At 45.7% G+C, this 16,468-nt stretch overlaps 1 protein-coding gene across 1 annotated transcript in view; it reads left to right on the forward strand.

Annotated features, from left to right (window-relative positions):
* Nucleotides 1-16,468, forward strand: part of RELL1 (RELT like 1) — a 92,056-nt gene that overhangs the window by 51,489 nt on the left and 24,099 nt on the right. The window contains exons 3-5 of the mRNA XM_054997226.1: nucleotides 7,487-7,558; nucleotides 10,510-10,567; nucleotides 12,765-12,995. Of these exons, the coding sequence (XP_054853201.1) occupies nucleotides 7,487-7,558; nucleotides 10,510-10,567; nucleotides 12,765-12,995 (361 nt within the window). The remainder of the gene's footprint in view (nucleotides 1-7,486; nucleotides 7,559-10,509; nucleotides 10,568-12,764; nucleotides 12,996-16,468) is intronic.

Genomic DNA, 16,468 nt, shown 5'->3' on the forward strand with positions numbered 1-16,468 from the left:
CAGAAACACATCCACAGGAACAGGCCAAGGTCAGGGACAAGAGAATCAGTTCCAAACACAACAGCAAGGTCAGTAGTAAGTGGACTCGTTGCTTCCACGCAGCCACTCCCTCTTCGGCTGCTTTTAAGCCTCACAGTGCTCAGCTGCCTGTGCTACAGCAAGCACCTGCCGGCTGTCTCAGTCCTGCTCCTGCGAGCACTCATTATCACTAATGATGCTGAGCCGGTGCTGTGCTGCTAGCCTGGCACTGCGCCTTCTGGCTTGGAGGGCTCTTCTAGCCCTCCTCTGGCAGCGCTCCCGAGGCTCTGGTGAGGAAGGGGGAGAGCTGGCCTGCCCCTGGCTTTCTGTTGCCAGCCCAGGGTTGGGAAGCTGAGGAACCGATGTGCTGGGACCTGGCTGTGGATCAGTATCTGAGCCTTCAGGGCCTGCCTCCTCCTGCAGTGCCTCTGCCACTGGCTGTGGATCTGGGTCAGGTTCACCAGCTGCCTCTTCCTCAGAAGAGTCCTCTGAGTCTCTCTGCTCCACTGGGCCAGGTTGGTCCATGACATGTAGCCTTTCCTGTGATTGAAGGCTTCGTGGAACTTTTGACGGGCCTAAACCTTAAACCTGCATCAACCCCTGCCACCAATAAGAAGGCGGAGAATTTGTATAGGGTCAAGGACGGCCTGTGCCCATTCCTGTCTCTGCACCCTCCCCCATCCTCACTTGTGACGGGGGACATGCAAGCAAAACCAGAGCAAGGATCCCTGTCAGTTCCTTCAGACAAGGAAAGCAGGAAGATCAATTCCTTGGGCAGAAAGGTCTATACTTCTGCAGCGTTTGGCATCAAGATTGCCAACTATGTGGCGATGACGGCTGCTTATCAATTGTTGCTGTGGACTAAAGTAGCAACGTTTGTCCCGCAGTTACCAGATGACCAGAGGATCTTTCTCAGGGTCATACAGGAGGAAGCGGTCCGCTTGTCCCGCCATCAAATCAATGTGAGCAGGAATACGGCAGATACTTCAGCCAGAGCTCTTCTCTCAGCACTGGTCATACGCAGGTTCGCATGGCTGAGAACTACCGCTCTACCGGCAGAAACCAGGAGCAAGGTCGAGGACCTACCATTTGAAGGACAAACCCTGTTTTCGGATAAAACAGATGACTACTTGTCTAAGAAGCGCAAAGATAGGCGCACGGTGCGTCCCTATGGTGTCCTGCACCAGCATCAGGCTCCTAATTGACCTCAATATAGATCTTTCACTAGAAGCCGACAGCACCGTTTTCATCCCTACCATGGTTATGGCTATCAACCGCAAAGGCAGTATCAAAGCCCACAGTCGTCCTTTTCGAGGAGAAGGCAGGGCAATAAGAATAAACAGGGAAACAACCAACATCAACCTAAAGATCTGGTGCACTCTCAGAAGCAATTCTGACAATTACAGGGGCCTGACCCGTTGTTTGGGGACAGGCTGTCTTCCTTTTTCTCTGAGTGGTGCCGTATTACTTTCGATGTTTGGGTTTTACAGTTAGTTAAATTTGGATATAAAGTTGAGTTTTTTCAGTGGCCTGGTCTCCGGCTCCCTGTTTTTTCTTCTCAGAGTACTCAACCTGGAGTAGTATCTGAGCTTTCGGCTCTACTACAGAAGGGGGCTATTGAGGAGGTTTTAGATACTTCCTCTCCCTTTGGGTTCTATTCCAACCTTTTCGTAGTAGAAAAGAAAGATGGGGGACTCCGCCCTATTCTGGATCTACGTGAACTGAATAAGTCTATAAGGGTCCATAAATTTAAAATGACCACTTTACAGATGGTCCTGGCCTTGATACCGCCCCCTGTTGGTTTGGGGTCATAGACCTCAAAGATGCATATTTTCACATCTCCATTTTTCCTGACCATAAAAAGTTCCTCCGTTTCACTTATGGTACTCGTATCTTTCAGTACCGTGTACTCCCCTTTGGGTTATCCACTGCCCCCAGGGTATTTACTAAATGCATGGCAGTGGTTATTGCCTTTCTCAGAACGCAAGGTTGTTGTATATTTCCTTACCTTGATGACTGGTTGATTGTTGGACAATCAGAGTTGGATGTGAATAGTCAAATTTCCACTACTTTATCCACTTGTCTAATATTGGGCTTGTTTGTCAATCAAAAGAAATCGAAACTGTACCCTTCTAGAGTCACCCAATTCATAGGGCTGTCATTGATGGAATACAGGATGCTGGCTTCTTACCTGTAGAAAAGGCACAAAAGATTAAGATGCTGATCAGGAAATTTAAGAGAATCAGATTTCAGTCAGCTAGGCTTATCCAAGTGCTACTGGGGTATATGGCTGCCACTACGGCTGTGATCCCCCTGGCAAGGCTTCGGATGTGACCGTTGCAACTCTGGTTTACCACAGCCTTTTCTCCAGAAAAAGACCCTCAAAATCGGAGACTTAGCGTCCCCCGGAGGGTCCTTCTGTCTTTAGATTGGTGGTTGAATGACTCAAATCTTTTCAAAGGGGTCAGTTTTGGTTATAGGCAACCTGAGGTTTCCGTCACAACAGATGCGTCTACACTAGGGTGGGGCGTTCGTTGTGAGGGGTCTTATGCCCATGGCATGTGGGATGAAGAGGAAGGTGAAGAGCACATCAATCTTCTAGAATTGAGAGCTGTATTCTATGCTCTAGTCTCCTTCTGCGATACTGTTCGAAATAAGACAGTGCAAATTCTGACAGATAACACTACCACAATGTTTTACTTAAATAAGCAAGGGGGGGCTATCTCTAGGACCCTATGTGAGGAAGCAATAAAAATTTGTAATTGGGCTTTAGACCACTCGATGTGGCTTTTAGCAGTCCATATCCCGGGTGTTGATAATACTATGGCTGACCATCTTAGTAGACTACAAGGGGACAACCATGAGTGGTCCCTTCACGACTTGTATCTACGTCCTTTCTTTACAGAATGGGGATTTCCAGACTTAGACCTTTTTGCGTCGGAAGAAAACCACAAGACTCCCTGTTAACGTTCCAGAGGAGGAGTCGGCCTCAAGTCTCTTGGGGACGCATTTCAGTTACAGTGGTCCAACCGTCTCCATTATCTTTTCCCTCCGTTCCCTCTGTTAGCCAGGGTGTTCTGCAAGATTCAGATGGACAGAACGTCGGCCATTCTGATAGCCCCTTTTTGGCCGCGGCAACCGTGGTTTCACATGCTCCTGAGACTCCGCAGCCAGATACATCACTTCCTGATACGGCCAGATCTGTTGTCCAACCGGGGGGTGTTTCATCACAGAGTACGTGCACTCAAACTGACAGCTTGGCTACTTTAGGACGGGTTTTCTCTGAGGGAGTAATGCATGTACTCCAGAACGCCCGTCGCTTGTCTACCCGAAAATCCTACTCCTTAAAATGGAACAGGTATACTGACTGTGTAGGGGACGGGAGTTGGACCCATTGGCCTCTTCCCTCTCCGAGATTCTGGATTTTTTATGGGGACTTAAACAGGCGGGTTTATCCAATTTGTCTATTAAAGTCTATTTGGCTGCTGTTTCTGCGTTTCACCCCCCAGTGGATCGCAAGACGGTGTTTTCTCACTACACTTCAAAGTTGGTTTTGAGGGGACTCAATAATCTATTCCTTCCAATCAGGGTGTTAGTTCCCCAATGGTCTTTACTTTTGGTTTTAACTAGGCTTATCTCCAAGCCCTTCGAGCCTTTAGCCATTTGCCCCCTGAATTTACTTACCTTTAAGGTGGCATTCCTGGTTGCTGTTACTTCAGCTAGGCGAGTGGGAGAGTTGGCAGCCTTATCCTGTGAGGCCCCTTACCTGAGTATCCGTCTAGAAAAGGTAGTCCTTAGGACCAAAGTGGGATTTCTACCCAAGGTAGTGTCTAAATTCCATATGTCTCAGGAGATTTCCTTACCTGTATTTTTTAGAGATCGCTCCTCCGAGGCAGAGAGGGCCCTTCACACCTTGGATGTTCGCAGGGCTCTCCTTTTTTACTTTGACTGTGTGAAGTCATTTCGAATGGATTTCCACCTTTTTGTTTGTTTTGCAGGGCCAAATAAGGGAAACAAAGCTAGCCCTCAGACATTGGCTTGCTGGGTAGTTCAGGCAATTTTGTTATGTTACAAGTGTGCTAACTTACCTTGTCCGTTGGAAGTACATGCTCATTCCACCAGGTCTCAAGCATCATCGGCAGCTCTCCTGAGAGGTGTCCCGCTCCAAGACATCTGCAAGGCTGCGACTTGGGCCTCAGCGGACACGTTTGTCAGGCACTACGCCTTGGATGTCCTAGACAGGAAGGTAACGATAGTGGGTACAGCTGTCCTACAATCAATCTTCCTGTGATGATTCAAAGTTGCCTACCACCCAGGTATTTAAGCTTTGTAATCTCCCATGTGGGACTGCACAGGAAGACTGTAGATGAAAAACAGTGTTTCTTACCTGTAACTGTTGTTCATCTAGGTCTTCCGTGCAGGCACACATACCCTCCCTCCTTCCCCGCTAATTCTCTTGGTACTTACCTTGTAGTGCGGCGGCAAAAGAGGACTGAGGGTACGTTGGGGGCGCCCTGCCTCTTAGAGACCGTTTTTGGCAGGAAAGACGGCCATGCATGCACACTGAAAGGCGAGGATGCCCCCTAGTGGTTTTGAGCTTTAAAAATCTCCGGAGTCGGCAGGCCTGCGCGTGCGCAGTCCCATGTGTGCCTGCACGGAAGAAGACCTAGATGAACAACAGTTACAGGTAAGAAACACTGTTTTTCCAAGGCCTCCCACCCTTCCAAAGGTTTAGGATGTCAAGCTGTCTGATAAGGACTATGGTAAAAGACAGTGGCAGCCCAAAGTTAAAGAATAGCCGTTGTAGAAATTTAATGATGTGTATATGCAAGTCTGAATGTACTTTTACTTCACTTCTTACTGTTTTTACAACCTGAGTCATAAACAGCAAACCCTCTTCTCACAGTAGGAGAACCTAAAAGTTAATTATCACGTAACTTAACAACAGCTGCCAGAAATTTCGCCACACTCAAAGCAGTTTATCTTTGTATCTCTGAGTAGCCAGGATGATTTTGCTTCTGAGAAAGAAAGTCTGGTTAAATAATGGGGCGATCAATTCAGCTCTTAGTTATGAAAATTTAGGACAATCAAAGAAAATGTGGTCTACCAAGTCAATTTTCTTGCTGCCACAATTGCACCTGAATATGGAATTCTAGTGGCTCTTCCTAGCGTCATTGCTGAAGGTAGGGCATTCAGGCGCGCTGGCATAAAAGCCCTGCTATACTTTAGAAAAGTTAACTCAGATAATTTGGCATTTTTGTTGGAGGAAAATACCAACTGAGGAGGATGAACACGTTCTGCGGGCTCTCATAATCAAAGTCTTCTGCTGAGCTGGGTCAGTTCTTGACCACTTACTGTTTCCATTGCATCCTGGGTAATACCCAGGCATGACAACTTGTGATCCAGCAGTCTATCCCAGTCGCTTATGTGGTGGACCAGTTTAACTAGTCTAAAAAAACTTGATTCTGGATTTGATTTTAGTGTCCTAAATTTCAGATTAAATACTCCTTCCCTGGCCTTTGCTTCATCGGACATCTCCCCAACTTCGACTCTCCGGGCTATTCCAGATACACACTGAGGAATTCCTAAGATAGAAATCTTAGCAGTGGTTGATCCATGTTGTCTGTTTCGACTCTAATCCAAACCCTGGCAGCATAGAGCATCTGCCTGGCGATCTTGAGGGCCCATTATTCAAAGCGGCTCTCACAACAGAGTTCAGGCACACCTTCCAAGAAAGATTTGCTTGAAAAATAATTCCTAAATATTTGAAGTGGTTCACCTGGCTCTGTAGGTTGATCTGCTACTGGCCCCTTGTATTTCTTTATTCGGTTTTTTGCTGAAAAGAAGAAGCTTTGACTTGGCAACATTAATATCTAGCCTCTCATTGGAACAGGACTCCGCAAAGGAACCTGTAAGCTTGCAAAGGCCGGCCACAGATCTTGACAGGAGAGCAGTATCGTCTGCATATAGGACACACGGTATTTTGACATGAGCCCTGCGAGGTGAATGAAATTCATCTCCAGAAATTGGAGGAATTATATCATTAAGGTACAAGTTGAGTAACAACGGGGCAAGGACACATCCTTGCTTAACTCCTCTGCTCAATGGGATAGCCCTGGTCAATTCCCCAGATGAACCATGTCTCACTTGGGCTGTAGGCTGGTCATATAGTTGTTTGATCAAAAATAGGAGACGCTTGTCTTTGCCTGGGCACCGAGTCAAAGGCTACTCTAAGGCCCATGAAGGCAGCAGCTAGAAATCCATCTTTTGAGCTGGTACACTTGTCAACAATGAATTGGAGAGTGTGGTAGTGATCAACTGTGTTGGCTCTCTGGGGAATCCTGCTTGCTCTCTGCCTGGTATGGCTTCACCCTCAGTCCAGGAAAGTAACTTCTCATATAGCATAGAAGCATATATTTTGCCCACTACTGATAGTAAACTTAGGAGCTGGTAATTATTTGGGTCTGTTGAGTCACCTTTTTATGGATGGGGACTATTACTGCATGTCAAGTCTGAATATAAATGACTTGTCCTTTCAGTAATGGTCCAGCAGGACAGGTATCGAGGTATGCTTAGAGAGGAGTAGTAATGTTGCCAGGGAGTTCATTCCCCTTTGATAAGAGAAAGCAGCCAGAAGGGAGGAAGTAGAATCGAAGGCAACGTAAGGTCAAAAGTGTTGGATAATTTGGGCCTTGAACCAGGAACTGTGTCGATGTACCTGGGTCTCTCCGTGCCGAGTCTTTAGGGCCTTATTCAGACTCAAAAGAAAAATGCAGTGATGCATTTTCTCTGCAGTTTGGCAGGCAGTCTCTGGATTGGTTGTTTACAGCTGTGTCAGAGCGGAACCACAAGTGACAAAAGGCACAGGTTGGACACTTGTCAGCTTCCCTCCAGTTTTGATGGGAAATGCAGGCATCCTGGTCTTGCGGCTTCGCTCTCCGACTGCTGTCCAATGGACTTTTCAACTGTCACTTGTCCAACATTCCGCCAAGCTGCCTACATTTCCCATCAAAACTTGAGGGAAGCTGGCAAGTGTCCAACCTGTGCCTTTTGTCACTTGTGGTTCCACTCTCAGTCTCTGGATTGGCCGAGTTGTGTAAATAAGCTTGGCCTTCCCTCTTTGCCCTTGATCAGCAGCACCCAGGGCCCTTCCATTTCTGCAGATCAGGTTCCATTTCCCTCACCGGTGCTGGAGCCAGCTCTGGAGCCCCCACCGCTCTCCACTCCTGCCCCCCCTCACAATTGCCGTAGCTGATAGTCCAGGCCCCGTGCGGGAGAATGCCTCCTTCTAGCATGGCGATTCCTACAGTGGCACACCCCACCCTGATCTCAGCAAAGAACTTGGGGAGGCAGAGGGTTGAGTGTGTCTCACACTTTGTATGTCTGTTTAGTTGTACATGTGTTTAGCTTGCAATTCAGACTAGACCTTTGCCTTTGAGATAATTTTTCCTTCTCTTTATTTCCACAGAATTGAATGAAAGTACAAGTGACAATGCTGACACTGTAGGACAAATTGTCGACTACATTATGAAAAATGAAGGTATGTTTTTAATGACCATGAGCTGATCCGCTTTAATCTCTTAGTTCTCTTCTCTAGCAGTATTTAAGCTGCAAAGGCATTTGATATGTTGTAGCTTTTTAGTTTGTAGCATGCATCTTTGTAAGTCTGTAAAATCAGACCCCTCACGTTCCAACCATGTGCTCCAACAGAATTTGGGTTAATACAAGTCATAATGGTGGCTCAACTTCACACATACAAATTTGAGGATTGGTTTAATGGTATCCGTGTGCAAACACAAAAATGAAGTGTGCAGTTCAGTTGCATGTTGGCAACTTATTCCTTTTGAAGTACTGTGGCCATCATGATTAATAGTATGATTGTATCTAAAGCACTTTTTTTGTTTTATTGTGTTGTGCTTAAACATTCCTGAATTTCATGCAGGCTTGCACAACTATGTGACTGCCTCTGGGCCATCGAAGTCCAGTTCCAGTTTCATATATGAAACTGCAAGAACAGTCGGGCCATTGACTGTTTGAGAGGGTCACCGTATCCGGGCCTCACAGCCTTGTCTCTGGACACCCACTGTGTTGGTACACTACTCTGATCCGAACAGAAGGAAAAAACATGCACCGTCTAGGGGTTGTGCGCTCCAGCCTATCCTCTCTCACAGCATTGTTGCGAGGAGAGGAGAATGATGTAAGCCAGTTTGAGTTGCTCTTGAGGAACAAGGGGGGGCGGGGGGAGTATAAATGAATTAAATAAAATGAAATGAAATAAAGTGTGGGGATGCTTTTCTATAACAAAAACCAGCCTGGGCTGCGTTTGACTCAGCAGAGTTTGGAGCCTTCCTCCAGCCTGTGGCTCTTCTGGTCAAGTGGAAGGAAAGGTCCCTAAGCTAGAGGAAGGCTCCAACTCTGCTGAATGGAGGGGCAGGATACAGGCTTGGTGTGAGCAGTGAGACTTGATATGGGGGGGGAGTCATGTGATCCCCCCATCTATTAATACAGCCTCTGTGCTCATTTGTACTAAGTCTCATTGGAACCCATGGCTGTTCTTCTGTTTTACTTGGGACCAATCTATGCCATATGCTGAGAGTTCTGTACTTGGTGCTTCCCAGCCATAGTTTTTTCCCCCTTCCTAAAGTGAGCCATACACTGGCAGGTTTGGATCAGGACAGGGGTTCCAGATAAGGAGTCGTTAACTTACCCGCCCCCATGCTGTTTTTCCTGGCTTGAAAAAGCCCCTCCAGGGTGCATTTTGCCCCACTGGCACAGATACACGCAGTCACTGTATATCATGCCTATATGTCTTATCCCAGTGGGACAAGATAGCAGCTCTGCGATGCATTTCAGGGTGGGAAAACAGCAGGAGGGAAATTGGTTTGGCCTCTTTCTACCATTCCTCGGCACTGAGTTTGAGCTCTAAACCAGGCCTCTACTCAACAGTTCTTAAAAACAAACAACCCCCCTCCCACCATCTCATGTAGTTTGAGCCTGAGTGTTTTTAAAAACTATGTATTCTTTATTGCACGCCCCATAGATTTCTGTTTGGAGAAGGGAGATCAGTCCTGGGAGGGGAAAAATGCTGCCATTTAGGTTCACCAGTTTTGCAGAACGTCAGCTTGGTCAAACAAAGGAATGCACCTTTGAATTCCAGATAGCTTCTTTCATTGTCTCCTCCCACCCCCTCCCCCAGCATAAATACTTCGGGGTTTTCAGTGATTTTGAGTAGTGAACACAGCTTCAGCTGGGTTAAAAACTCTTAATGCGTCTTTGTTTCACATCACCCCCTCCTGAAGCACCTTTCCTGGGGAGGCTGAGGGAGGCAGTGTTGTATGCATTGAAGTGTGCATAATTGCACACCTTGTAATTGTATGCATTTATGTGTGATTTCGCTGTCTGAGACTGGGAGTGAGCAACTTGCTGAAATCTGCCGCCCCTCCCAAGTATTTGTGTGGCTGAGCTGAGACCAGTTTGAGGTTTTCACAGCTTGTCCCCTTAGTCGCTGCTCTGAGCAGGCCGAAATCTTTTCCTGCCGAAGTCAGTGGGATTAAAAATGCTTCAGACTCTGGCCCCGTCGCTCCCTGCGTTCACACGAATGGGTGTGGCCCAGAAATGGACTCTCTGAATGATATACAAGTCTTGGCATCCGTGCAGGCTGTGGCCCACACCTCAACAGAGCAGTGCCCTCTAAAACGGGTTTTTGTCTATTGTTGTTACTTGTACTAAAAGGTGAAGGTGATTTCTATAATATCCTCACAGGAACAGGAGTCTAGCAACAAAAGAACAGTTTTAAACTTTGTTTAAACAGCCTGTACCTTAGCTAAGTCTTGGACTAGCACATCTTCCTCTCTTTGAAAATTTTCCTTACTTTCCTGTTTGTCATATTTGTTATGTGTTAAAAATCAATTTAAAAACTATTCATTAACTCTACTGGGGTGGGGGCGGGGGTTGCATTTAAGAGAGCAGTTTGCCGCTACGGGGTTATGAATGAATAACCAAGCAGCCAGTTGAAAAGACCCTCTTCTTCAGTTGTAAAGCTAAATGCATTTAACTCCATGGGCCCAGTTCAGTGGAACTTTAACTCACAAGCGCATAGCTTGGAACACATGGAGGCACCTTATGCCGGTTTAGACCAATGGTCTGTCAAGGTCAGTATTATCTACTTAGACTGGCCATGGCCCTCCAGGGACTCGGTCTGAGGGCTGTTTCATCACCTGCTACCTGATCCTTTTAAATGGAGATGCCACAGACTGAACCTGGGGCTTTCTGCAGGCAAAGCAGGTGCTTTATCACTGAGCCTGTGCCCCTTTCCCCAAAGTCATATTTTCCCTATCCCTGCAAACATGTTCTGAGTTATGGCTAGACATAATCTTGCTTATGCTTTGTAATCTTATAGTTTAGATGTTACCATCGCACTTTAAAGTTGCCAACTCTGGGCAAAGAGTGATGCCAAAGATGTTCCGTATTTCTCATCTATGTTCTTTGCAGCAAATGCTGATGTGCTGAAGGCTATGGTGGCAGACAACTCTGAGAATGACCCGGAAAGGTAGAGGCGTCTTATTCATGTCAATGTTTTTTTCCTTTCGTAAACCGTGTCATGTGGTTTGACTAATTCAGAGGAACCTTCTCATAGAGATGTTAGCCTCTTTTAAAGCTGTTGCAATGTGCAATTTATTGCTTTGGCAGAGATCACTGATATATTTTGCATTTTCTAAATGGATTGACAGACATATTATAGTTACATTTTATGAATATTTTGGAAATAATAGTATGGCTCTACAAAATATCTCAATTATTTTATAGCACACCATTTGCGTACTTGGTGCTGTACACAAAAGGAGCTTACAGTTTACCTACAAACTCAGGACAATTTGGTTATGTGTTTTGCAGCAGTTGTTAGATGTCGATAAGTGTGGGCTAGCTGGGGCCTGTGAGTGATATCACAACATTTCTTCTCCCTGAACAAATTTTGCAACACTCTCACTGTGGGCTTTAAAAAAAAAAGATTCCTAAATATATATGCAGCACATAAAACATTTAAAAAGACATACAGTCAACCTGAAACATTTGAGGAAGGACCGAGGTTGGCAGATGAAACAGCAGTTTTTTCACTGGTACACGTCTCATTTTCATTGTGAAGATGAGAGGTAGCTAAGTTTGCCTCGCTGGAGAAAAATTTGTGGCGCATTCAGTTTCACTGTACCATTTATTAAAAAATAGCCTGGATCCTACCACACAGCCAAGAAAGCTTCAGAACTCTTATATCTTCTAATTTTCCCCCTCTTGCTGTATTCTATTGAGTCTCCTTAAACTTTGCTCTTCAGAAAACAGTCCCTGAGCAGCAATATCATGGAATTTCTCAGTGGGATAAGGAAATTGGTGGAAATTGCTACCTCTGCCTAAGAAAGAGTTATTAATTTTTCTTAATGTGGTTGGATACAGGCCAACCACTCTGTCCAGATTTACCATCCTTGTATGGGAACCTTCAAAATGACAACACTAAAAATCAATGGCCATTTCCACACACGTTGAATAATGCACTTTCAATGCACTTTCGCAATCCTTTTGAAGTGGATTTTTTGTTCGCACATGGAAAATCAGTTTCAAATGTTCACTAAAGAGTACTGAAAGTGGATTATCCAACGTGTGTGGAAGCAGCCAATAAGTAGCAAAAACTGAAACTTGAAAAAAACACCAATAGCATTTGCAACTAACAAAAAATAAAACAGCAGCTACTAACAGCAAAAAACACATTGGTATAGAAACAGCAACAAAAGATGAGGCAGATTACTAAACTAGGGTTAAACTTGGCATTAGAGTATGCCCCACTTTTTGACCTGAAGGCTTTAAAGAGGACAGGGATGGGGGTGAGATCCGCTCCCCGCGGCAGGGGGGGTGTTCCAGGTCCAGTGCGGTTCACGTAACCTCCCGGCACACCTTCTTGTGGTGGTGGTGAGGCAGGGAGTGGGGCTCCTGCAGGGAGGCTGACGTGGGAGGAAGGGACCCTTGAGACTCGTGCCACGTGGGGATTTACTGGTCAGAGAGAGACTCTGAATTGGGCTCTGAAACAAAGTTAAAGTCATTAGAGAGAATATAGTATAATATGTATAGTCGCCATATAGTCAGAAAAATGGGTCAGCAGCACTCTGGCCGATGCATTCTGCACTGACAGGGTCTTCTAAGCGGTTTTCAGAGGCAGAGAGTTTCTGAACAGGAGTCCCTGCATCTGACCAAGGGTGATGTATGACAATGGACAGAACTGTCTGTATATACCTTTTGGTTGGTGATGGTGGGAGGGAGATTTGAGGACTGAAAGATTAAGCTAAAGAGAACCTGGATATTGAGGAAAGGTTTCAAAGGAGAGAGAGAGAGAGAGAGAGGTGGCTCCACGTAAGCCTTTTGGGAGGGTGTTTCATACAATATAGGCTAGCAAAAGTTAGAAAGGAATGTATATATTAGTAGAATGGATGTTGAGTCCAGTAGCGCCTTAAAAGCCAACACAATTATCCAGGGTAGGAGTTTTTGTTAATCAAAGCTCACTTCGTCTGACAAAGTGTGCTTTGTCTCACGAAAGCTTATACAGTGGATAATTTTGTAAGTTGTTAAGATGCTATCATACTTGTGTTTTGTGCTGCTGCTTCTACAGACTAAATCTGCCATCCACCTGAATGTATCTGTTACTTGTGTTAATTTCCTTTTATGTTTTCTTGTGTGTGTATTTTTTTTTAACTTCTTAAAAATAGCCCTACGACGCCAGGCAGCCCAACCAGTCCAAGTTCTCCTTTATCACCGGGAGGACCTCCGTCAAAGCATAATTGCCGTGGCCATCACTTGCATACTGTGGGCGGAGTTGCTGGGAAGGGCGTCTGCACTCGCTGCAGCCACAAGCGATGGCAGCTGTTCAGTCCAGCTAAAAAATCTAAAGAAGCAAGAAGAGCCCGGCAAGGAGAAGTCACAGTGCTTTCTGTAGGAAGGTGTGTTCATCTCACTTCATTGCAGCTCACCTGCTGTCCTGTCTTTCTTGACCTTTGAATGTTGCAAGTGATTATGATAAAATATCTTACCTAATTGCATTTGAGGATGGCAAAACAAAGGGACGTAGTTAATTAGATGAATTGCTTACAGATGAAAACGTATCTGGAAATCATTCCCTTGCTGGATAGAGAGTGTTCAAGAAGATTCCCTACATAGCTATCAGTTGTCAGCTGTTGGTAGTGCTAATGGACAATATAGTTTCAGCAGTCAGTTTGGGGGGTTTTTTTAAGTGTGTTGTGTCAGCTTCTAAATTAGTTTCATCTTCTTGGCATGCACATTCTTTGCACTTTTCTCAAACCGACCTTGAAAATGTAAGAGAGCAAAATATGCAAAGTAGAGTTTGCATATATTCTAAACACCACTGAAATAAGAACTGGCTTTTCCCCAGAAGCAATGGCCTCCTTGGGAACCTAAAATCTCTCTAGCTAAGCTGCACTGGGGCTGTAATGTCCCTCTTGTCCATGATGCTGTCAAAGAGGGAAATGGGATGCAGAAGCTGAGAGCACAACATGGAAGCACTACACAAAATATAACATCTCTGAGGTTTCTGCAGTTATGCAGAGGCCTTTAGGGCATTCTCTCTTGCCATTCAAAGTGGGATAAAAATACACTAAGTAAATTTAGGGCCTGTCAGGTTGGAAACTGGGAAAGAAGTATATTATTGACGTAGCTAGGAGAATCAACCAAGTGCTGTATGGTATTTTAAAGTCTAAAATATTTATTGCCATGTGAACATTTCCAAAATTAAACCTACTCTGTTGGGTGAGTGAATTGGCCTGGAAAGATAGTAGGCATAGAATGCTAGAGACGAGTCAGAGAGGCCTCAAGGATGTTTACCTGGCCACTAGGGGTGTGTGCTTCAGGTTTCGGATTTGGGTAAAATATCCAAATCTGTCCTGATTCGGTAGGATTTGGTATTCCCAAATCGGGGCATTTCCAAAGCAGAGCAACTTGAAGTGATTCGGGTTGCTTCGGGTTAACCGGGAGCACTTTGCTGCCTGTTTGCACTTGCAAACAGCCAGCAAACTTCTGCAAAATGCAAGCTTCCCGCTCTTTCTTAGCAGAGAGGAAGGGGAGAAGGAGTGAGTGACTCATTACTACCTCCTCCTTTCCCCTCTCATCTGGTAAAAATTGACAGGAAGCTTGAAAGCAGAAGTTTTCTTGCTCTTCGCAAACTTGCAAACAGCAAGAAAAGTGCTGCTTGCAGAGATTCCTTCCAATTTCACAGGATGGGAGGGGGAAGAGACTAGACTAGGAGTACAAGGGGGAGGAGGGGGGGTCAGGGAAGGGAGGGGGAGTTAGGAGTGTCCAATCCTGCAGCAGCATTCTCGTTCCAGCCAATGGGATTCTCTGGAAGGAGAGTGACTTTTTAAAAATGCTGCAGGAGGGGATTGAAATTGGAGGCTTGCCTTAGCAGGCTTCCATTGTTCCTTGGCCTAGAAAGACATTGAGAGTTGAGAGTTCCTGTTGGATTCTCTGACCTCTGTCTCAGTGTTGGCCTGGCTGGGACTTGACTGGACTTCTGGATCTGGACTGCGACTGACTGACTCACCACTGGACTTCAGGAGACTGGTAGGAGGGTCAGTGTGACTGATTCGCTGGATTTTCTCTTTGGGCGGAGGGGGTTGCTTGCTTGTCTTGGGGGGGGAAGGGAAAGGCATTTTTTAAAGCTTTACTTTAAAATCTTCAATTTTATGGAGGGGCGTGTTTTTGCTGACGTGTGTGTGTGTGTGTGCGCGCGCACGTGTGTGTGTGTGTGTGTGTGTGTGATGGCCTAGGCCTTTGCTTTAGTGACTGCCTGGGGTAGTGTTAAAGTTCTGATTTTTTACCAGTTTTTTCCTAGTTGTTGTTGGGGGCCTGGTTTTTTTCCCCAGTTGCTGTTGGGGTTAGAATTTTGGTTTCCCCTCCTGTTTTTCCCTAGTTGCTGTTGGGGGTCAGTTTTACAATTTGGTTTCTTTCCCTGTTTTTTCCTAATCGCTGTGGGGGGGGGGGCAGATATAGAATTTCCCTTGTGTCGTTTTCCCTGTTTTTTCCCAGTTGCTGTTGTGAGGGCAGTTTTACAATTTGGTTTCTTTTGCTGTTTTTTCCTAGTTGCTGTTGGGGCAGCAGTTTTAGAATTTCCTTGTTTTTTCCTAGTAGCTGTTGGGGGGCAGGTTTTTCAATTTGGTTTCTTTCCCTGGTTTTTCCTAGTTGCTGTTGGGGGGGCAGTTTTGCAATTTGGGTTTTTCCATTTTTGACAGAATTACAGAATCATAGAGTTGGAAGGGGCAATACAGACCTCCTAGTCCAACCCCCCACCCAATGCAGGATGAGCCCTGACAAAGATTCATCCAGCCTCTTCTTGAAAACTGCCAGTGAAGGGGAGCTCACCACCTCCCTAGGCAGCTGATTCCATCTTTGAACTATTCTGACCATGAAAAAGTTTTTCCTAATATCCAGCTGGTATCTTTGTGCATGTAATTTGAGCCCATTGCTTCAAGTCCTATCCTCTGCTGTCAACTGGAACAGCTCCTTGCCCTCCTCCAAATGACAGCCTTTCCAATATTTAAAGAGAGCAATCATGTCCCCCCTCAACCTCCTCTTCTCCAAACTAAACATTCCCAAGGCCCTCACACTTTCCCCGTAGGGCTCAGTCTCCAGACCCCTGATCATTCTTGTCGCTGTCCTCTGCACCCTCTCGATTTTGTCCACATCCTTTTTGAAGTGAGGCCTCCGGAACTGCACACAATACTCCAGGTGTGGCCTGACCAAGGCAGTATAGAGAGGGACTATGACCTCCTACGAATCGATGCAATGGCCCCTTTGATACAGCCCAGGATTGAATTGACCTTTTTTGCCACCGCATCACACTGAGTGCTCATATTTAGTTTATAGTCCACTCTTACCCCAAGATCTCTTTCACAGATACTACTGCCCAGATGTGTATTCCCCATCCAGTATTTGCGCTTCCCATTTTTGTGGCCCAGATGTAATACCACAGTATTCCAGGTGTAATACCACTTATCTATGTGGAATTGCTTCCTGTTCTCAACTGCCCACTTCTTCAGAATATTCAAGTCTTGTTGAATTTGAACTCTGTCTTCTTGGGTGTTTGCCACTCCTCCCAATTTGGTATCATCAGCAAATTTAATGAGTAGCCCATTTATCCCTTCATCCAGATCATTGATAAAAATAATGAAAAGAACCGGGCCCAAAACCAAGCCCTGTGGCACCGTGCTGGACACCTCCCTCTAATCTGATGAAACGCCATTGCCCACCACTTTTTGGGTGCGGTCCTCTAACCAGTTTCCCAGGTTGATCTGGCAAGATCTGTTTGGGACAAAACCATGTTGACTTCCCCGGATCACTAAGTGGTCCTTCAGATTCTTCAGATTGATCCCTTTAAAATCTGCTCTAATATTTTCCCAGCAAC

This window comes from Eublepharis macularius, chromosome 14, assembly GCF_028583425.1.
Source record: "Eublepharis macularius isolate TG4126 chromosome 14, MPM_Emac_v1.0, whole genome shotgun sequence".
In the NCBI taxonomy this organism is placed as follows: Eukaryota; Metazoa; Chordata; class Lepidosauria; order Squamata; family Eublepharidae; genus Eublepharis; species Eublepharis macularius.